Raw genomic sequence first — 23,506 nt, 5'->3', positions numbered from 1 at the left:
AGAGAGGGACAGAAGAATATTGAACCAATGTTTTACTTCATAAAACTCACCTGCATGCAGAGGCCAACACAAAGCTTATACACCCCATTGACATTAATTTCTATTCAAGAGCTCTTAGGCTTTCTATGCACATTGCATTGCTTGCCACTGGCAGGGGAGTGAGCTGTGACCAGGAAGGCAGAAGCCTGGGGCACAGACCAGCTAGCAGGGCACAAGTGAGCTAGGAAACATGGAGATTAGAGGACAGGGGGAATTAACAAAGCACGTCCCTTCTCCAGGGGTGGAGACGCACAGAGTTTTGGTTACATGGGGCAGAGGTGAAAATGGCACAAGAAGTGTTAGATTTATTTCTGCTTAGAAGTTTATTCAATTAGATTGGGAAGATAACTAGAAATACTGGAGAGCCTGCATGTAAGCTGCAAAGGGCATTACAGGTTTCTGCTTGGATCGCAGTCCCATAAACATACATTTGTTTTTTTTATTTTTATTTTTTAATTTGTTTTCTTTTTTTTTTTTTTTTTTTTCCAGGAAGAAGATCATTGAGCCACAGTGCTTAACTGAACATAAGATACTAAAATAGCTGTGATAATATCTGTGAATAAACTCTAGTGGCAGTTTTCAATCCTCAGTCCTTAGAGTCTTAGTTCGTAAATAAAGATAATTTACCTTCGATAAATGGAAAACAAAGGCACAGAATAACTAGCCAATTTGCTCACTAAAATTCTAATTTGGCAGCAGATCTGGCAAGAAAACAGAGATTGCTTGCTCATTTCTGTGTAGCGTGATACAGGCTTGAAATCAAAAGATAACTTACAGACAAGATTAAATCCATTAAGAAAAAGGCTTTAGGTAAAAAATTAATACTGTTCTACTTTGAAACGACAAAGGAGAAAAGGCAAAGGGGGAAAGGCAAAAGAAACCTTTACCTTCACAAAGTAGAAGTGCCTGCTCCACTTTGCTGTTGGGTATGGCAAGGTCCAGGGCACATTTGAATTCAGCATTTCTGCATTTCAGGTTAGCACCATAGTCTGCCAGCAAGACTACTATCTCTGCACTGGATTTCCTTGCTGCTGCATGGAGAGGAGTGTCTAGTAGCTTCCCCGCATTGACATTGGCTCCTTGGGAGAAGAAGAATGCAGGGTTGGTGCAAGGAAAAAGCAAGAAATATCTGAACTTGCACTACACAGATTGGGTATCCACTGGTAGCCTCAATAAATGAAGGGGATGAGTGGCACCCAGGCCTCTGTGACAACTCTGTGACATCAGTGCAAAACTCAGATCAAATATTCTCTGTATAAGCATCTACTGATCCACTGAGTCCTCTCTACAACAGGCGAAGCTGGTGAACCATTGAAATTCTTAGACTGTCAACCCAATAGATGATCATAGAATCATAGAATGGCCTGGGTTGAAAAGGACCACAATGATCATCTAGTTTCAACCCCCTGCTATGTGCAGGGTCGCAAACCACCAGACCAGGCTGCCCAGAGCCACATCCGGCCTGACCTTGCATGGTCATTGATCAAAACCTATGACAAATTTGTTAGTATCAAACAATCTTAGATTATGCTATTTTAATTAGAGGGAGGAAAACACCCTTTAGGTGCCTGTAATAACTTCGAGAGCACAGCTAGCAAAATGCCTGCCCTGGTCTCAGGTAGATCTCTGTAATTAGAATTTTCCAGTAGGGAGATTCTAGAATCATAAAGATTGGAGAACCCCACTAAAATAATTAAGCCCAACTGTCAGTCCATCCTCAGCGTGCCCACTAACCATATCCCTCAGCACCATATCTATAGGGTTCTTCGATATCTTCAGGGATGGTGACTCCACCACCTCCCTGGACGTGTATTCTTCATGAATACAAGTGAAATTTTAATTATCTCACAGATTCAAGCTATCCAAAAATCTCTTGCAGAAATCCTTCAAAATGTTTATGACATAGGGGTAACTTGGACAGAATTGGGATGGCTTACACTACCCCAGCTCTCCCCCAGCTCCTTCTCTAGACATACCAAGTTCCAACAGCTTCTTGACACATTCCGTCCTCTGGTACATGCAAGCAACATACAGCAGGGTCCCATAGTGCAGGTCTTCTTGGTCAATGTCAACTCCATGAGCCAGAAGAACTTCCATGCATTCTCGGTGCCCTGTGCAGCAAAAGGGAACTATCACTTAATTGTAGTGACACAGAGCAGAATACACCCAAGTACAATCAATGAGGTGTAAGAGCTGGGAATAAGCCAAGCACATTTATCTGTGCTGTATAAGTTTTTTTTGGGGGGGAAGTAAATGTTTTGAAGTCAATAAGAGATGCATTGCACACGTAGTTGCTGTTAGCTTCACTCACAGACTGTTACCTCTCTTGACTGCCTCATGAATGGGTGAAGCAAGGTGGTTCCCGACCTGTGGCTTGGCTCCAAATTCGAGCAGCATGTTTACACAAGCCACAGAGCCACTGCAGCAGGCATTAAAGAGAGGAGTGATCCCATCAATGGTGACTGCGTTGACCTGAAACAGCAGGACATGCTCAGAACAATCCAGTATAAGAGGAACGCCCTTGCAGCATGCGTCATGTGCTCAACTAAAGTGCATTAGAATGCTTGTCATTTAATGTCAGAGTTGATTTGGTTTGCAACTTTCAAAGTGTGAGACAACACATATAACATTCTCCTTTGAGCTCTGCTCTCTTTCCCAGGCACTTAAGCCATAAGGCCGCATCATTGCTTGTTTTGAGTGACCCTCCTAGGGTTGCTCAGAAAATGCAGATTATTTCTTTTTAACACTGAGAACCTGAATATTGCCGTGCCTATTTTGTACCAGCCCAACTCCGTTACATGCTCAGACAACTCTGATATTTAAATGAAAATATAGTTCACGTTTAATACATTCATCTGAAAACACATTTCCAGCAAAGGACATATTCACAGAAACACTGTCATAATCCCAAACAGAAAAAGAGGTCAAAAGGATTTGTGTTTATGCACATATGTGTGTGTAAGACAGAAAGCATTTCCTTTCTTGACCTCCAACATAGATACCTGGCAAGAGCCATCATCTGTGGTTCTCCACTGGGAGAGCATAGTCCTGTGTTGTGCTGTGCTGCAGCAGCTGCAAGGTCTGACTGCCTAGCAAGCACTCAGAGGCAATTTATGCAGCAAATCTGCATTCCTTTATTATTATTATTATTGTTATTATTATTATTACTCTGCAAGATGTTATAGAACAATGGGTTCTGCAAGCATACAGCACTTTGTGTGGTTTCCAAATCAAGAAGGGAAAAGAGATAGGAGATAAAGGGCAAGAGTTAGGCTCTGCCCCAAGCCTGTAGTGTCACCTGGGGTTCTTGCAGCCAAAGTGCACTTGGTCTTGTTGAACTTAAAGGCAAGCATCAAATTGGAACATTTTCTCCCAGAAGTTAGTAAACATTTTACTGGCTTTGTTTATGAACACAGAAAGAAGGAAAAAAAGAAGAAGAAGAAGAAGAAGAAGAAGAAGAAGAAAATCAAAAAGTTTTATATACCACAAACAGGTTGCTTTCATAGGTCAGCAACAGGCAGTTCAGAGATGATTCTTCTAATTAAGAAAAGGTAATGCTACTTGTATAACAAAATCAAGTAAACTGAGCAGAAGGTGTTTCTTCTTCATCTTTCAATGAGACTGAAACTGTCTCTGTCTACTGTGTACAGTATGGGAAGTTAAGTAATGTATTTTCTTCTACAAGATAGCCTGATTTCCTGTTTTGGTGTTGCTCAGTTTCTTGCCATGTAAACACTGCTTGAAAAGTGTGTAACCCAGCTGAATGCAACATGCTCTCATATATATCATCCTATTTGGGTATCTCAGTTTTTAATGTGTATCCTACCTGAGATCCGGCTGGGGAAATTATTTTAATAATGGATAAGCTGTCTCATTTATTTAAGCACATCTATTTTTACTTACATGACATTTCCAAAATATTCATCAGAAAACCAGAAGCAATTTTAATGATGACTATGGGGGAAAAACAAAACAAAACAAAACAAAAATGTATATAATTTTCCCTGGGGTGATTGCCACCAGCCCAGGACTCACGTGTGCACCATTCTCCAGCAGCAGCTTTGCACAGGCCACATGGCCGCCCAGACAGGCTTCATGAAGAGCCGAGACTCGATCTGTTGTCACCAGGTTCACATTGAAACCCTGCAAGGTAGAGCATGGGGCATGAGGAGAGAACCTGACCAAGCTCCGTGGCAATCCTGGGGCACCAGCGATGATTGGGCCCCGGACAGAGAGCCAAGTAGGGGCTAGGGATGCATGTGGGTCCTGTTACTGCTGTCTGCTGCTTGTCCCCAGGCGTTGTAGCTGGTAATGGTTATAGTTCAGAATTCAGTTGGACCCTTGGGTTCCATCATTTGGGGGAAACAGGCACCCTTAGGATCTGATTTCACTTATCTCAAAGTAGCTTTAGGTTAGGTGGGTTCCATCCTAAAAATACATCCACTGACTATATTGAGTACCCAGTGTAGTTCACAGAATCATACAATTATAGAATGGTAAAATCATGGATTGGTTGGGTTGGAAGGGGTTTTACACTGGAAGAACAGAATTGGAGTCACAATGCTTCATTATCAGCATTTCCCTGAATGACAGTTCTTATATCTCTTCCCACAGAAACAGACACCACATTTATTCACAAGAAACCAAGAAGCTGCCATGTGTGCTGTCCTTAAAATGCAGCTGAATCTCCTCGTGAGATTTCACAACCACATGTGAGAACAGGCCTTGAAGTAGGCCTGAGTGTATTCCATAAGACCATTTCCCCTCTGTTCAATGTGCTATAGATCTGGTAGCTCACGAGATGGCAGCAGTGCACTGTTTAGTACGCAGCTACAAAGGCTTTCAGTAGATATTAATATCAGTGAGCAACATAACACTGTAAAAGTCACCGATCTTGCTGCAATAAGTATTAAAAACAGCCACTGTAATTACTTTAAGATAGAAATTCAGTGATAGGAAAACAATCATTTTTCAGCAATGTGAAAGCATTATTCACACGAAGGCTGTAGATAAAATTTTCCTGCGCATTACATCAATGCACAAGAGCAGATAAAGTCTTTTTTAAATGCTGAGACTATTCCATTTTATAATTATATAGATGTTTTATGTTTACTGATGAGTACACTCCTTCAAGAGAAATGTTTTCTAGAGGCTCCTGATAAGAAGTGAGCTATTCTTATTCATTATTTAGATATAAATTTAACAAATGAAAATAATTCCTTGCAAATGAATGAATAAGTACTGATATCTTGGATAAAACAGCAGTCCCCTCCATTACTAAATGGAGACCAAGTTATAGATCTTTCTATAGCTGTCTGCAAAGTAATGTTGGCATTAAGCTTGTTCTCATGTGATTATACATTCTTACTAGTATATCTCAAAAATAAGATGCTGCTTTCAGTGCTGAACCAAGCCTTGCTGAGTCCTTGAGCTTTCTTAAAACTTCAGTGCTTCATCTCCTCACAGGCACAAACAGCTCCTAATATTAATCCCTTGGAGAGCAGAAGCCTTTCTGACTATCTAAAGAGCTGTAATCCAAAGGTAGAGACTTTTGAGTGTCCCATACATACCCTAAATTATAACTCTCCATTTCATTTTAGGCTAATAGCATAGCTATAGAAGCAATGAGCAACATCTATGGTACTCCACGAAGAACTTTACCCTACTAGTGACTCATGTCCATTTCAGTCTCCACAGATATTACTGCCTCTATCTCATTCCATCAGCAAGGATCCTCATTCTTCGCTCCTAAAATTAATGTCTTTGAGAACAGGACAAAGGGTAAATTAACTAAAAAATGTATACCCGTAACACCTGGCACTCCTCCTATGTATAACCATAACCAGTGAAGAACTGAGGCCTCCACTGTTAAACCACAACACCAGCTGCCTGCCATGAGCAGGATGGTGTAAAGACAGAACAGATGAAGATAGAGGGGATCTACCACTTCTTATTCTATAAAATGGCTTTGCAGAGGGAACCAGGTGAGTGAGAGCATTGGGAAATCAACAACAGCTAGGGGAAATCACTCCCTTTGCCAGACTAGGGACCTGGGTTTGAAGAAAGGTGATAAAGAGAATGAATGGCAAAGCACAATTGTGACCTCTTCACAGCTGTTTATATTCATACCATACTTCTTATCCTTTCTCATAAGTTCTTTCTTCCTCTCTTTGTTTTGTCTGAACTTGTGGTTGCTGTTGGAACAGAGTTTGAGGCCGACAGATCTCCTTTTAGATATGTTATGATTATGATTGTTGTTTTATAAAGCAATGCATATTTTTACAGATTTCTACTGTTGGTTTGTTGGTGTTGTTTTTTGTTGTGTTTTTTTTTTTTTTCCTTCAAATATATAATGTATACATTATTCCTGTTCTCCCCAAGCCCAGTTTGCACAATTTATCATTGAAAAAAGAACACAAGGATCATTGTTTATCATACAGCAAGCTACAAGCAATAGCAGTCTTTGTCCTGGGCTTGTCCTCAGCATCTTAACTAAGCAGCCAATCCATGTCCAAGGGCATGCATGGGGATATATTATTTATATGACTGTATTTCTTATGCCTGCTGCAGTCTGTTACCAGCTCACTGACTCAGATACAATTCAGTAGAAACCATGCTGCTTCCCAACCCTGTCTTTCTTTACCTGCAGGCTTTTACCTGTGCAATCAAGGTTTTCAAAGACAGGAGGCGTCCTTGGAAGGCAGCATCGTGCAGAGGGGATCTGTCTGCCCAGCTGCCTGAAACAGCAAATTCATAAAAGTTAATTCAGGTACGCAACAGGTATTTCCCCTGGGAGGATGGGGGAAGTGCAGTTCCATGGAAATGCAAAATGGGCTTCAAATCAATGTAATGTCAGCAGCAAAAATGTAGATAAATTGATTTCAGCAGAGCAGCTGAAGGCTCAGCACTCTGGAGAAGGTTGGCCACTCGGTAAGGCGCCTCAACAACAGCTTTGAAAAATAGCTAAGAACACACCTCAGCAAAGATCACAGGTTTAATGCTGCTGGAGACTCATCCAAAGACTTCAGAGCCCTGCAGCACTTACATTGTAAAAGATATCAGCTTCTGCCTGTTCTAGGGAGCTTTTGTCACAAGTCATATTCCAGCTGCCCTTCACTTTATTAAGGGTTTCATAGCAGAGAGACACTGGGATGCTCTGTCCATCAAATGAATTCCTGCGTGACTCTGTCTGCTTTATTTCCCAAATTGACAATTTCACAAATGACTTCTCTAGCTTAGACAGGTAGGTAAAAAGTTTCATCCTCCTCCTTACTGGAAGTTTTCAGAACAGACATGAAAAAAACAGATCCTACCTAAGCTTTCATTTTCTTTCCTTAATCATTTTAAGCTGTTGAACTGTGCAGAATTCTTCTTGCAGGTTTCTTCTTTTCCTTACTCTTATCTATTTATGTGCCATGAAATAAGTCCTTAGTCTAGCTGCTACCTACACTTATAGCCAGCTCAGATGGAGTGCATTTAACCTGCCAGAGAACAGAAGCAATACCAGTGTTTGCATTTGTGCTCTATTGTACAATAGCCCCACAAGCGTAGTGCTTGAAATCCACATCCCATTAATTATTTTCACTACATAGCACAACAAGAAGAAAGGAAAAGGTGATATGTCTCCATTCTGGGTGTTACTTGAGGCAAAGAAATCTTAATGAGGGTCATGTGAACGTCTCTGGGGATTTCAGGCCAAGGACACAGCAGAGGTTTCAGCTTTGGCCAAGGAAGCCCTCATCATTAGCCTTCCCCACAATGCCAATGAAGCCCAACCGTTCCAAGGGCACTCAGTGGGCCATTATTGATAGTACACCAGAGACTGCCCATAGGGTTGCAGGAGGAGGAGAGGAGGTCGACCTAAAAGGCCTGTATCACCCCCTGGTTTAAAGCCAGCATTGCTTTAAGGGGTTTCCAGCAGCCCTTAGCATTCTTGCAGTGTGTTTTTATTACCTTAGTACTTCACCTTGTGGTGGTGTTACAGTTTTAAATAGTGCTTTCACTTTTTTCTCCATTTACTTAAGGAGCTGTCCCTGGGCTCCAACAGCAAGAGGATGGTGTAGAAGAACAGCCAGCACAGTGTGCAGCCAGGCTCCTGAGGACCAAGTAGGACTCACTAAGCAAAATGATGGAAACAAGTAGGGATGGAGAAAGATTTGCATGAAAACATCCAAAAAATCCCAGATCCCTCCTCATGCTGGTGACTGAAATAGGCAAGCTCAGTTCAGTAAGTTAGAAGACTGATGACAAAAAGTAGAGGCCTCATCCACCAGGAGAGTTCAGAGGTAACAGCTTCATTGCCTTATTAAAACTCCTACGCATATTGTAGAGCATGTGTAAGCGCTTTCCACATGCATTGTAAAGGCATGTGTATGCACACACATGCTTCATGAGAATACATGCTGTTGCATACTTCCATGCTAGCCACAGCAACCTACCTCCCTGAAATGTGTGGCAAATATAGTTCCCATACAGAGCACTTCTTCCCTCCGTGGCTGCAAGTGACATGTTGGAAAGCACTGTCTTTTCTAAGTCAAGGATAACTTATCTTTAAGTTAAGTCAGGGAGCACTTCTGTTGCACAACACTGCAAAGAGAAGTCGCTGTGAAACTCTGCCTGTAACCCAATCCAGTGCCCCAGTAACAGTGTCACGTGGTCCTATATTTTGAAAGATTATCCTTAATGGCTTTTGCAAATGGCAACTTGCAGATAAAAATATGATATAGTCTGCTCAATTTCAAGACACTTTGCTAAGAACCTGTACAAAGGAAAACCTGGTGTTTGTCACACATCTGTCTGCAATTGTATGAATGCACCAGGAAAAAAAAGTGGCAGCAATAAATAATTGGACTTATACTCTAGAGAACAACACATAAGTTAATATAACCCAGAGACAGACATTCCTGGGTATAAATGCTCTGTAAGAAGTGTTTTGCTGCCATATTTCTCTTGGATAGCAGTGCTTTGGGTGACTATCTTGCACCACGGACAGTCCCACTCACTTTCCTGTTCCTGTTCATGGCAGCTCAGTTCATCAGGAAGCAAGTGTCCAAAACTGAGTCACATAAAGGCCTGAAATGTCACAATGCTGAAAGAAATCTTCAAGCTGGAAAACATGCTTTCATTAGTAGTAAATTTAAAATACTGTGTCATTTTAATCAGGTGTTTGCATTTCCAGTACTTCCACTATTTATACATTATTTTATATAGACACATGCATAAGCAGTGATGCAATGGAGGTAAAACCACTTGGGGAAAAAAAGAAACCCAAAAACATGAAATGACCAACTAAGTGGCATAGTAAATACAACATTTTCCTGCACCATATAATCTTCAGAACCATTTCAGATTTATTCATCTTTATGGCCTGATTTGTTGACGTAGATTCACAAAATAATTAGTTATAACCTGCTAGAGCTTTCTTTCAGGAAATCAACACAATAAAACTTTTCCCTAAATATTCTGTTGGTAAACATAGCAAAGCCATCTGTAACCCCAAACCAAAGAATGCCATGCTTCCTAGATCTTTTTATCTACTGTAGTGCCTTGAGCAAATGTCGTCCTCATTCGAGCTGGGTAGCTGTTGCAGTCTCAAATTTTGCACACCTATCACATGCCAACACATACCAGCACCACAAAGACCTCAGAAGTGAAAGGCACATCAGGTTAAAACATTCACCCTATGCACTTAGCAACAAACTCTTCATTTTATGGAAACTCGGTGACTTAAATCCCAAAGTTACAAATATGTAGCAAATAGACATCTGTCTGTTAAGAATGTTTTACTTTACCTGGGACTATTCCATAGATCTCTTCTGCTATCCTGGCAGCCTCTTTTCTGTTGCCTTTAACAATATAGAAATGAGTCAGCAGAGCCAAGGAAATCTTAATTAGAAGTTTGAAGCAAAACAAAGCAAAAATGGCAAAATAAATGTTAGTGAAAGCCTGGAATATAGAACTGCCCTCCATTTTGCTTTGAATAGTTTCTCAGGTCTGCTAAGTTGCACTGGGCTATTATTGGTATCAAATGTCATCTATTTTAAACCCTCCAGAACTTGCTGTTCCTCCCTTACCAAAAATACACTGGTTTTCATTTGGTGCAGCTATTTGATACTAAGTAACAATACCAAGTAGAAAATAGTCTGAAAATCCAACAACATACAGGAAACAAACAGAAAAATCTTTTCCAAACCCACGCGGACATTAGAAGACTTTTCAGGTAGAAGCTCTCCATACCATTGAAAACTTACAAATCCACAATATATTAATCCTTTGACTCAAGAGTTGGATTAGCAAAGGCTGCGTAAGTAAAGTTGCAGAAGTAGTACAGAGATACTGCAAGAAGACTACTCTTCTGTCTTTCTCATCTTGGTAATAGGCCTTGCTGGTACTCACATAAAGAACAAAGGCAAGTATATTAAAGAAAAGCATTACCGTTAAAGAATCAGAAATAAAACCATGAATTTTCAAAGCCAGGACTGAGAAGTCAAAGTTATTCTATGAGTGAAAAAATATATTAAGTGTGAAATCAGAAACACATGATAACAAACTGGTATTTCCCATCATTTGGATAAAGAATGGTGTTCATTATTATCCCTTGCAACCAGCATTTTAGTCTTCCAAAAGAATAGAAATATTTTGACATTATCTGTCATTGATTCCAAGGTATATTATTTGAAACTTGAGATGCGCCTTTTAATTTTTTAATTAATGATTAAATTAATTTTTAATTAATTATTTCTGAAAACAAATGGCTTCTACAGAGAACAGTATCTTTTTCTGCATGTAATTAACTGAATCTCTGTGGGATAGCCCATTTCCTTTTCATTTAAATATTTCGTTATCACTATTTTCTTATAGGTACAGTTAGAGGGAGATTTTTTTTTTTTTTTTGTATCCTCTTTTCTCAGGTTCTTGCATCCTTAAACTCGAACACCTGTGAAGGGAAAGAGCGAGACATCCCAAAAAGTTGGTGGATATGAAGAATGAAATTTTACAGCAAATTATTTCCCTGGACACTTAAGATTCAATTTGTTTTATAGCAACATTGCTTAGTTAGTACTACAGCACTCTGTCCTTCCAGTGCATCAGGACTGATTGGAAAAAAAAACAGCAAAGGCTTGATTTTTTTTTTTTTTTTCCATTTTTTCCAAGTGAAACTATTTTTTTAAGATGCCATGTTATACATTTTTATAACACTTCACATAAATATTAAGCAAAACTTTCCTTTCACAGTAACATAATGTGCTGGTAGGAACAATAACATGTATGAATCCAAGCAAGAAAAATCACCAATTTTTTAAATCTTCTTTGCCACATGACAAGAAGCTGAATATAATGATTACATGGGACAAGTTCAGCTGGGCAACCAAAGAGAAACACAGTTAAGTTTACTCGGAAGCAAGTAAATAAATAAATAAATAAATAAAAGGAAATTTAAAAATAAAAAAATTAAAAAAAATGTAGAGAGATCCACAAAACTGCCTTTTAATAGAATGTAAGCAAGAAGGAATAGCACTTTTTAAAAGGGTGACCACAAAACTGACATTTGGTTGCAAAGATGTGTTATCTGCCTTCACAGTCAACTGGGTAGGTAAGAGGTAAACTTGTATGAGTCTGCAACCTGCAGAAAAATACAAGAAACTGGAGATCAGATAATTTCTTCTGAAATTCTAACCCTAAAGGAGTATGAAATCTTAGTAACAACGAAAAGCTCTCCAGGTGGTCTAAAGTAACACAAACACAATAAAAATGACCATCCCAGAAAGACAAGCTTCATTTGTATAGCAGCAATTTCACCTTCCTGGCTTCAGAACAGCACAACTTAAAGAGCTGAGTTAAATGATGGAGTCATTTGAGAAAAACTCATGTAATCTCTTGCATATAAGAACAGTATTGGATTGAACTCAAAAAGTCATCAGTAAGAAGGCAGCTGAACAGTGCAGTGGGAAGTACTGATGCAGATGAAGGTGGTGGTTAGATAAGCAATAGCAAGATCTGACATGATCACTCAGAAACATTTGGCATTTCTAAAACTAAAGGAAGGTGAGCAACAAAAGATAGGAATTGCAAGAGATGCTACACAAAGGAAGAACAACCACAGTACAGAAACAGGAAATGTACCACCCTTGCTGCTTTGTGTTGTGTTTTGAATGGAATGGATTGTGCAACTTACCGATAGGTTGCAGGACTGAACTGAACACGTCAGCACTTGGTAGAAAAAACATGCCTCAGTGAGAACTTCAGCACGATGCCTAACACACAACAGTCTTCTGTTAGAGTGATTACCAAACTGACAAATCAAAATATCCAGAAGATATGTTAGTCCTTTAGTATAACTGTCACGATGTGGTGAGTGAATAGTTTAACTAAATCCCTTGAAGAACTGGAAATTCATTTTTATATATCTTTAACGTAAAAGCCTGCAAGGAAAGAGCACAAAAGAAAAAACAGACTGATTTAGGAAAAAAAAAAAAAAAAAATTCATTATGGGTCACCTTAACTTTAGTTGTAAGAAAAATGTCAGATATGGCCTGAAGAATTTGGCAAGGAAATAAAAATAAGAGAGGAACCTCCTCTCGAAAAAATTAAGAGGACTTAAATCTATTCTTATGCTTGACAGTCTTTGAATTACAGCAGTGTATTTCTAAAGTATTTAATTGAGAGTTTGAGTAACATTTTCAATTAAATAAGATAATTGGAAAAAAAGACACAAATACATTATCTCTAAGGGAACCAGAACAAGAATGGTAGAGAACCTAGCTATTTTTCTATCGGTTTGATCTAATAAATGATATTACTTTCCATGCAACCATCACCTTATTTGCATTCTTAAGTAGCACAGTTATAACACGCCAGCTTTTAGAAAGGGTTGTATGTAGTGACTCACTGTTCTTATCAAGCAGATGAAGGATTCATCTCACCTACCCATAGCCCATTGCACCACATATATTCTGGTTATCTAAACCTCTACTGTCCGGGCAGGGTGACAAGGAATTCCAGCTGGTAATTAATATCTTATCTGCCTCTGACACCTCTGATAGCACAGGATGACTCACCCTCTAGATGCATTCCACCAGTCACTCCTGATTAAACAAGCTTAAATAACCAATACATACTAGACAATCAGTTTATACATGGTAATGTTCAATAAATCCCACACAAATATCACCACCAGACTTAAGCTGGTGCTGAAACAAGTCAGAGCATGAAAATAATCCTGTTAGGTTCATAAGAAAAATGTGTAATTTCAATACAAAGATAGATTCAGGTGTAAAACAGCATCTTGCTCTCAGCTTTATTCTTCAACAAAAAATATATCCCTTTCATCCAAGTGACTGCGTCAGTGCGAGAATAATTAGAAAAACTATAGAAGTCAGTGTACTTCTGGGTGTCATGAAAAATACAGAGCAAATATGACAAGAGTAGTTCAATGATAGCACGCCAAGCGATATATTTAAAGTATTTAAAATTGATCTTCAAAAAAACGTTTGTGAAATACTTTCAGGATGGGTTGTTCTTACGTTTATTTACAGTGAGTTTGTACGTAACTGAAATTTTACGAGTAATGAGCCTAAGTACATATGTTGTTTTGCTAGTCCTTTTATTTATAAATATCAAAAGGAGAAAAAATAAGTTTATTTGTTAAAGATGAAGAAAAACTTGATCACAAAAAAATAAGTTCATTACAGTGCAGCCAGCTTCTTACAGATCTATCCATATCCTCTAAAACACAGTCTAAAAGGCAAATCTTACATTCACACTTCACTTGATACTTGCTCTGGTTTAACACACAATTTTCAACTACCAACATGCAGTCTATACTTCACAGTGTCTGCAAATAGTGTACTGGAAACACAACTTCTCCTTGTATCTGTGTGATAGAATTTTAACATGGATCAATGCAAAATTTCCATTGCTAAAATAAAGTAGTTCAAAACACTTCTGGGTGCGCTTGGTAGTCCCTTCTATGAAGGGGGGCAAGTAAGCTTCTATATAGAAGGGCTTGGTGCATTCCCTCCTCCTCCACACAAGAGGCTTTGCTCTATGTAAGATGTTACTCAGTATCACTCCCTGGTGGGTAACATTTTCTTAGTGTTTCACAATACTCAAATGTCACCCACAACCATAACCGAAACATTTCAGTTTTATTAAATTGTATTTTAGGAATTTGTGTTTGGAAGTGAATAAAATAACATCTCTGCTCAGCTTCTCATTATTGTGATTACTTTAAATAAAGTCTTCCATTTCACTCACTGCTGCTTTACAGAACTGTAAATGGTTGAGTGATGGTGACATCACCCCTTGCTCTATTGCACAAGATAGGTAAGCGAATCAAAGAGTTACATGCATTGAGAAACAGTATATGCGTAGTAAAACCAGTTATGGCTTAAATATTTTTGCTTGTGCAAAGTGTTTTTTAGTCATCACTGTAAGTCCAACCACAAATGATGGCAAGCAGCAGTACGCGGTATATTTCTATACTTTCTAATTTCTAATCCACATACTAATGAAAAATACCTATTCTTTATTGAAAATGAAATAAACACTTAGATGAACTGTTTTATTGTAAGTACACAATGTTCCACAAAAGAAAGAATAGAATTATTTTGAATAGATTCTCAAAATCCTACTGAAAATTACATCTACTTTTGTAGCTGTTGTGGGAAACAAAAAAAGAAATAAACCAGAATCAATAAAATATTATTAAAAAAATAGCATTACATCTTCCTGGAATGGTAATCAGTATTTTTAAAGAGCTGCTGTAAACTAGAATGTTGTTATTTTAAAAAGTAACTAACTTTTATAAGTTAGACCTTATCTCCACCCATTTACCATAACATGTGGCACCATTTTAGCTGAACTCCACTGTTAACGTAGAAAGATTCAAGTTGTAAGACAATGCATATTTTACATTATGTATCAAAAGCTAAAAAATTCTATTAAAAGAAAATACTTTGTAAGTAGCATGTATTTCACATAATATTTCCAAGTTTCGTGAATATATAGTCAATGAAATTATCAAATGTTTCTCTAGCAATAGTGTACCCTAGCTGACAAGATGACACTGACAAAAGCTGTGTTTCAAATACTACCCTTCAAGGGTTTGAAAACAGTATTTTCATATTGCACAATTTTAAGACTAATACAGTGTCCAACACTACACAACACTGAGGGTCAAAAAAAATCATCATTTTTTCAGCTGAAAAAGAAATCAGGCCAGTGCATTAAGCAGGGGGTAGTTTGATGGTTGTCTGACATCAGTGTGAGGTTTGCCTCCTCTCACATCTCCACTATCTGCTGTTCCTATTAAAAATTACTTACAGCTAGCAGGTACAAGGAATTTTTTTTTTTTTCCTTCAAGAAAAGCTTATCTATTGGTTACTCCCATTGAAGGGATGCCTTCTCTACAGTTAACTTGCAGAACCTGTCTAACAGTGCTTCTGGTGTGGTTTCGGTGAAATCACACACGCTAACACTGTCCCTCCCAGAGATGGACTGTAATGCCATTTACATAAAAAGCAGAAGAATGGCAAGTGGAAAAAAATAATAACAAATAAAAGTAGGATGGTGCTTGTTAAGGCTTGTTAAGCTCTCACAGATTTATCTCTCTCTCTTATCTATCTACACATACACACACACATACACACAATGCACACACACACACACACAGACATTAATTTATGCTTTGGCATAGTCTGCTGGAGGTGTTTTCAGGCCTGAGCTGGTTCTGAAGGCTATACTATATTATGCTAATTGCTTAACAATATCATTCCTTCACCTTTGTATTTTTTAAAAAGCCACCTATGTATTTTAAGGAAAAAATAATTTAAAAAAAGGCATAAGTTTTGCCTCTCTTTCTTATGTGTACATTAGGAGGACAAATTCAGTCATTGTGAAAATATCAAAAACTCATTATGGAGTTTTAATAACAGGATAATCTAATTTTCTAATTTCATGAAGGACTTCAAAATTATAAGGCTGTGCAGGCAAAACACCATCACTGGGACACAACTGATAGAACTAAGTCTCTGAAATTTCTATGGTAATAATGAATTCAAAGTAATAAGGAATTCAAGAGTAACAACAAATTTAGGAGTATTTTCAAGTGCCATTTTCATCTTAGGAAAGAAAAGGTATGTTTTGTCTAGATAGGTCTCAAAAATCACAGTAATTATAAGGAATTGATAGAGATTACAGTAAACTAATAATTTTTGTTTTGCTTTTCAAAACCACAAAAGCTTATACTCAGTCTGTAATATTCAATTTACAGAGAAAAAAATATTTTTTGTCTCAAAGGCTCTTGACACATAAAAATCCATGTTCTCCCTCAGCTTTAAGTGCAAAAGTGATGTTCGTATACTTTCAAGAACTCAAAACTAAATTAGAACATAATCCTAAATTGAGGTAGTACATTTTAATCAAGTTTCTTTCAGAGAACTCCAGAAAGAAACTGAAGAATTTAAGTAGTAATATCTGTCAGCAAGCCTTAAAACTTCTAGGGACTGGTGCATTTTTAATTTCCATCTGAGCACTTTTGGAGCTTGGAGGTTCTTCTTTAACTCTTCCTCTTTTCCCCAAAAAATACTGTTTAGTCCATGCACCATTAGGACCTGTGGCATCCATTGCAACATCAATAATGGAATCTGGAGTTATCCACCTCAGAAACAACAAGAAAAGGAAGTTCAGGACAGCAAAAAGAGCAAAAATATACCCAGTCACTGGGCCACAGTGAGACATGAGTCTGTCAAGTCTCTCATCCATTGGTAAAACCACTTCATCTGCAATCCTCTCATACACCTAAGAGGAAAAAAGACAGAGAGTCCCTGTAAGTAAACCAGAACATGAAACTGATTTTTAATTAAAGAAACACTACTACGATAAAATTTAATGAATGTGAAAATACAAGCTATTAATAACAATGTATATATTAAGTCATACATTATATGGTTAGTCCTGTGTTTCATAGAATCACAGAATGACTTGAGTTGGAAGGGACCCTTAAAAGCCACCTAGTCCACTTCCCTTGCAATGAACAGGGACACCTACTGCTACATCAGGGTTAGCTACATCATATATATATATACATCCAATATAGTTTCATAAGCCAGAAAAATGTTTTCAGGGACCTACTATACACAACTCGAGTCTCAAATCATACAAAGCAGCTTTGTTGTTGAGAACATTGCAGGTTTCATCCTACAAATACATTAGCAATGAGCTAACAAACAACTGTCCTTTGTGCAACTTAAGCTCTGTGTGTCCTTCTCCCAGTTACAACATTTCCATTCACAGAGTTTAGTTTCATGTCTTAAGGAAGGGCTACAAAAGCAGCTGAAATCTAGGCTGACTTCTATAAAAACTTTGCAATTGAAATGTTGTTTGCAGTTAAAAAAATCATAAGTTGCACTGACAATATTTGATAAAGACATTGTATATGACACTTCTTCAAGGAGGTTTGTAAGAGAGAGATTTATCTAAGTAACAGTACAAAGTAATTAAGACATATGTGCTCCAGCTACTCTTGTCCAAAACATAGAGGCTGAAGTCAAGAGTGACAGATCTTCACAGGAGTGAATAAATTATTGCAGTTAATATTTCTCACTAATGACTGAGTTTTCCCACTGAAGCACAATTCTAATTCTGAAATATGATTTCAAAAGCATGGTAATTTATTTTCATTACATCCATAGCTCATGTATATTCAGATATGTCTGCTGACATTAAGCTACCTCGTCTTCTCATTTTAAACCACTCGTTAGCATATCATAGACAAAACTGTGTCATGAACTCTTTTCCTTTTCATAAATCTTATGCAGGATATTTGCCAGTGATGCCAGAAGAGTTACTTACTGTGAAAACTCTGGAAAAAAATATATGAGTAGAAATGTAACTAAAGTTCTGGGCTATTCTTCAGAATATTTATCAGTGTTATGTCATGGAAAAAAAAAATGTGAGTAGAAAGAAAAAAAAAAGGTATTTTGGAAAAGAGAAGTATTTCCTGAACTTTTACAAACCACCTGAGTTTGACAGAAATTAAACAGAGATGCACATAATAATGTTTCAAAAAAGTCACTTTCCAGAAATGTACTTTAAGAGAATTAAAGTGGTTGTACATACTTTTTCAGTTCTCTCTGCTACATTCCTCCACGTATAAAATGTCTTCACTTTGTTATGAATGCTTTCTGGAGATGGTAGTCTTCCTGATCTGAGCTGGGCAATTGCCTTTTCTAGTCCATCGCACAAAGACTTCACGGAAGGTTCACATAAAATAATGAGATTTTCTGGAAGCACCTCAGGAATCCCACCAACTCTTGTACTCACAACCTTTGAAAGAAACAAAAGAATTACCACATACACTGCATAACAATAAAATACAATGATGATAATGCTGTTTCACTGTTCAGATGCAACATTATCACAGAGATAAAGAGAGGAAAAAAACCAATACAATGACTGGTTGCCATGAAGGCAAAGACTGATGCCCTATTTTAGGAATTTTACCTGCATGAGAACTAAAGGTATAAGCCCTGGAGAAGACCTAGCACACAAAATTACTTTTAATGAAGTTCACAATTATTTGATAACATGGTAAGACAAAAAATGGTCCAGTGAGTGATTAAGGAGACATTTTTCCTAAAGGTGTTACTCGCAGTAGAAAACTACGTCTGAGCAACTAAATTTTGGAGCTTTTCTCCATAGACCCTCACAGGAACTGTTGCCTCTACTTGTGGATAATAGTTTTACCACATCTATCTTCAGTTTATAGTTTCTAGGCTGAACTTTTACAAGAATTTCTTTAGAACTTCAGTAATCTGAATTATTTTTTAAAGCGAAATGAGGAAGTTCTACAACTTTTGTTCTCTAATCATCTCTAGCAGGCAACTGTAAGAAAACCACAGAACTTTCCAGCCCCTAGAGTGGAAAACAGACAACTGGGGAATGTATGCCACAAATTAGTACTATTACCATGAAAAAATGTTGGAGTGGAGGAAGGGGGAAGTCCCTTTTATTTTTCGCACTTCTTGTATACTAGCGTCCTGGTTTCAGTTGGGATAGAGTTAATTTTTCTACTAGTCACTGGTATGCTGCCTTGCTTAGATTCAGAAGAAAAAATAATGCTGATAACACACATGTTGATTCTGAACAGTGTTTACACTAAGCCAAGGACTCTTCAGCTTTTCATGCTGCCCTACTAGCAAGAAGGGGGGTGTACATAAGAAGGTAGGAGAGGACAAAAATCAAGACAGCTGACCCAAAATGGCCAATGTATTTGATATTCCATACCATATGACATCATCCTGAACAATAAAACATAGGGGAGTTGGTGGAGGGGGCAACCATTGCTACAAGACTAGCGATGTGTATCACTTGTATAGTTTTTTTTCCTCCTTTTTCTTTCCCGTTCAATAATCTTTATCTTCACTCATAAGTTCTATCTTTTTCCCCCACCCATTTTCTCCCGCATCCCACTGGGGCTTAGCCACCTGCTGGTTTAAATCGTTAAATACTTCATCAGTTTGTCTTTAAAAAAGTTTCTTCAGGTTTTAATGTGAGGACCTCAGTTCTTTATAGCTGTTGATTAACTTTTTCTTTTAGCTGTCAATCTGTAAATTGAGCTGTCTATTAGCCAGAAAGAACTTTTAATGTGATTGCTGCAGTGTCTCCTCTCTCCTCTTATTTTGAATCCCTGCATTCAGCTGAAGTAAGACACTGTCTGTCAAACCTTGATGCAGAGGCAAAATAGTCATCAAACAATGGTTTAATTTGGTAGTTTAAAATGTCCAACTGACCAGTCACCTATGGCCCTAAGACATTTTTCAGGAGCTCCTCACTATGCAGAGTCAAAGTAAGCCTTCATGAACATCAACTACCCTTCAAGCTGTAATATCAGTACATACACAGTAACATTGTGGAGAGAGAGTCCGGTTAATTCAAACTGAAACTTAACAGGTGTGCCTGTATTCTTAGCTGTACTACAAGTTTCATGAATTTTGATTGAAATGAATACATGCATTCTAGATAGTTGAGGTTTCTGTTTGCTTGTTTGTTTTACCTGTAAACCACAGCTTGCTGCTTCCACAATTGCCATACAGAAGGCTTCAGTGAGGGAAGTGTTGAGAAAAATGTGACCCTGGACTAGAACATCTCTAACATCCTGGTGTTCCAAGGCTCCTAGGAGACGTACCCTGTATATAAGAAAAAATACAAGATAAACACTAAATTTGTACTGTAATAATTCTGTATTATGTTAAACATTGTTGTGGTTTAACCTGGCAGGTGGCTGAGTACCCCATAGTCATTTGCTCGTTTTCCCAAATCCCAGTGGGATGGGGGAGAGAATGAAAAAAAAAAATACAAAAGTAGAACTCGGAGGTTGAGATCAAATTATTTACTAAGATAGAGAAAAGAAAAAGGATAATACTTATGACTACATAGATATATATTAATACATATGAGTGTATATTACAAGTAATGCACAAGCAATTGCTCATCATCCCTCAACCAATGACCAGCTAGTCCCCAAGCAGTGGAAGAGAGCGAGATGAACTCCCACCCCCTTCAAGACTCCATCCACATGATGTCATATCGTATGGAAATTCCTTTGGCCAGTTTAAGTCAACTGCCCTAATTCTCTTCCTTCCCCACTCCTTGGACCCTTCACTGAGAATGGCCTTGGCTCTGTACAACACTGCTCCTATAACACCTATAAGCATCAGTGTGTGATCAGCATTGTTTTTCTCCTAGAAACAAAATATTGCATTATACCAGGCACTATGAAGAAAACAATTCCATCCCAGCTGAAACTAAGACACGTATATACTGAAAAATGAGTTCCAATAGTACACACATATAGAGAGAGAAGCAACAGACACCTTGTTCCATTTTCTCTAAATACTGATCAACAATAAATACAAGACTCTCTTGCTTTTTTTCCAGATCAAGTTGGTGGAGGAGTTGCCTCATTTTGTTTTAAGAGCAACCAATTTCAAAATATTACTGGCTGATCCTTCTAGCTCTTTACAAGAACACAGCTTCACAGAATTAATAATAAAGATTAGTGCACCTTTTCTGTATTTAGATGCATTATCTGAATTTTCAGCATGAGTGTGACCAATATCAAAGGCCAAGGTAAAAAAAAAAAATTAAAAAAAAAATAGAATATCAAAGATCAGAACCTATCAGTTTGAAGAGGTACTGGAAAACCCGAAGAAAGAAAAACAGAAATAAAAAACAAGCAAATAAGTATATTTCATAACAGAGAGGAGCAGATGGAAGAATTACTGACTGAAGTACAGTACATATACTGGAAAATTAAGAATCTGGTACTTGCTGTATAAAAAACTATCTTTGAACAACAACAAAGAAATATTTACAGACATCACAGAAACATTTGGTAACATTTAATCCAAGGAACATGTCTGTAGCACTACAGGAAGGCATACTAAGTAAATCCTGGCCTGAAGAGTTTGATACTGAAATTAAAAGAGTTAAACAAAATAAAGTAGAGCAATGGCAAGGAGGAAGCTTCCAGAATTATTAGCAATTATTTTCACAGACAGTAGCAACATAAAGTAGTCATCTAACAGTTCATGCCACATAGTGATACTGCAAGTACATTAACAGTACTTGCATATAAGTGATAAATTCAGATTTTCTCTGACTTAAGACAAGGGTCACACCAGGTCAACTTGCAAGATCATAGTCCAACTCTGGAAGTTAGTGGTTGGTCTTTCTACCTTGCCTTCTCCAGTCTCAAGTTTTTGAGGGAAGGAGGCAGGGAGCTGCTGTCTTTCCTACCTCTTAAATACAGTGATTATAAACATGCTCGGAACCAACCTGTCATGTAGCTGATATCTTTCCCGCACTTCTTCGAGTACAATTCGTTTTGGTCCTTCTCCTCCAACAAGGAAATGTAACTCTGGATACTTCTGACAGAGCTCAGGAATTATACCACTAAGCAAATCTATACCTAAGAACATAAAATATAAGGCAAAATGTTATAGTATTGGATATTAGAAGTTATACCATTATGCAAATCTACACCTAAGAGCACAAAATGTAGGACAAGCCATTACTGTAATAGCACTTATCATGATGTAGCCTACCGCTACATTCCCCCTTGCCTTATCTCTATTTGCCACGCTTTCCCTCCTGTTTATAAGCTTTCCTCATGTACTGGAAGGCCGCAATGAGGTCACCCCAGGGCCTTCTCTTCTCCAGGCTGAACAAGCCCAACTCCGTCAGCTTTTCTTCATAGGAGAGGTGCTCCAGCCCTGTAAGCATCCTCATGGTCTCCCCTGTACCCAATACAAAAGCTCCACATCTTTCCTGCGCTTGGGGTCCCAGGCCTGGATGCAATAAGGTAGTAAAGTAACATAAGCCAAGCTTTGCACTTTACAAATTTCAGTTTACAAATCTTCCATAGCAGAGAAGAAATGCAACTCTAAATCCAACATGCGCAGATGCGAGCGTTGACCAAAATCAACATTTTTTGCTACCGTTACCTTTTCTGTAAACAAGCCTGCTGACCACCACGATCGTTACTGTGCTGTCATCCCTCCTAGACGGGTCTGGGGTGAAGTCAGTGGGATCCACAGCATTGGGGATGACGGAGACGATGCGGGGGTCCAACGCCGCTCGCAGCACCGTGTTCTCCTTACTGGTGTAAGAGACGCAGATGATGTGGTTCGTATCGCACAGGGACACGGTCAGGAGTTTGTTGGTGAGCACCGAGCTGACGTCCGCAAAGCCAAAGAGCGAGTGGTCCGTGAACACCGTGCGCAGCCCCATGGTCTTGGCGTGGAAGAGCGCGTCGTGCGCCATGGCCGAGAAGGAGCTGTGGGCGTGGACGATGGTGACTCGCTCCCGCACGAAGATGTACCTGAGCAGAGGCAGGCTGTGGAAGAGCGTAGTGGCAGTGGACTGGTTGTACATCACCCTGAGGGGCAGGTAGTACACCTTCAGCCCGTTGGTCAGGTAGCGGACGCCTTTGCGGCTGCCGTAGGCGTGGGTGACCACCAGCACCTTGTGGCCGCGCTCGATGAGGCACTGCGACAGCTGGTAGATGTGACTCTCCACGCCGCCCATGTTGGGGTAGAAGAAGTCCGACACCATGCAGACGGTCTGCGCTCTCCCTGCCGCCATCCTCCCGCCGGGGCAACGACGAGGAACCATCACTCCCTGCCGGCCGTACGTCGGACCCCCGCGGGCCCCTCGCCGTCGCTAGGCCCGGCCATCTCCCGCGCGTAGGCCGCGCCGACCGCGCTCCCGGCGGGGCGGGCGGCCGCCGCGGGCCCTTTAAGAGCGCGCTCACCTCGAGCAGCCGGCAACCGCCTCGCAGGGGGGCGCGCGCACGTACCTGACGCCCGCCGCCGCTCGCCGGGCGCTGCCCGCCGCCTTCCCATTTCCGGGTACGGCCGTGTCACCACGGTAACCGCGCGGCTGTCTCGCCCGGTCCCCGCAG

General features: G+C 39.2%; 2 protein-coding genes across 4 annotated transcripts in view; both read right to left on the bottom strand.

Annotated features, from left to right (window-relative positions):
- Positions 1–12,357, bottom strand: part of ASB11 (ankyrin repeat and SOCS box containing 11) — a 17,668-nt gene extending 5,311 nt beyond the window's left edge. The window contains exons 1-7 of one of the 2 annotated variants that reach the window (XM_085211734.1): positions 12,215–12,357; positions 9,831–9,884; positions 6,697–6,776; positions 4,075–4,182; positions 2,361–2,511; positions 2,016–2,150; positions 927–1,118 (exon numbers count right to left, since the gene is read on the bottom strand). In XM_085211734.1, the coding sequence (XP_085067860.1) occupies positions 927–1,118; positions 2,016–2,150; positions 2,361–2,511; positions 4,075–4,182; positions 6,697–6,776; positions 9,831–9,884; positions 12,215–12,266 (772 nt within the window). In that variant the 5' untranslated portion in view covers positions 12,267–12,357. Of the gene's footprint in view, positions 1–926; positions 1,119–2,015; positions 2,151–2,360; positions 2,512–4,074; positions 4,183–6,696; positions 6,777–9,830; positions 10,454–12,214 lie in introns of those variants that run through there. The other variant, XM_085211727.1, reaches the window with a different exon arrangement.
- Positions 12,316–23,506, bottom strand: PIGA (phosphatidylinositol glycan anchor biosynthesis class A). 2 transcript variants are annotated; one of them, XM_085211719.1, is made up of 6 exons: positions 22,548–23,506; positions 21,880–22,012; positions 20,096–20,228; positions 18,160–18,366; positions 16,754–16,839; positions 12,316–12,461 (listed from the first exon to the last, which is right to left on the bottom strand). In XM_085211719.1, exons 1-6 carry the CDS (start codon positions 23,215–23,217, stop codon positions 12,449–12,451), a joined length of 1,242 nt encoding a protein of 413 aa, XP_085067845.1. In that variant the 5' UTR covers positions 23,218–23,506; the 3' UTR covers positions 12,316–12,448. The 2 variants fall into 2 exon arrangements, with proteins under 2 accessions (XP_085067845.1, XP_003203127.2); XM_003203079.5 differs by lacking the exon at positions 12,316–12,461 and having other exon boundaries at positions 13,626–16,839; positions 22,548–23,505.

This window comes from Meleagris gallopavo, chromosome 1 (assembly GCF_905368555.1).
Source record: "Meleagris gallopavo chromosome 1, MGAL_WU_HG_1.1, whole genome shotgun sequence".
Classification (NCBI taxonomy): Eukaryota; Metazoa; Chordata; class Aves; order Galliformes; family Phasianidae; genus Meleagris; species Meleagris gallopavo.
Note: the sequence above shows the minus strand (reverse complement) of the source record. Positions and strands in the feature narration are given on the sequence as shown.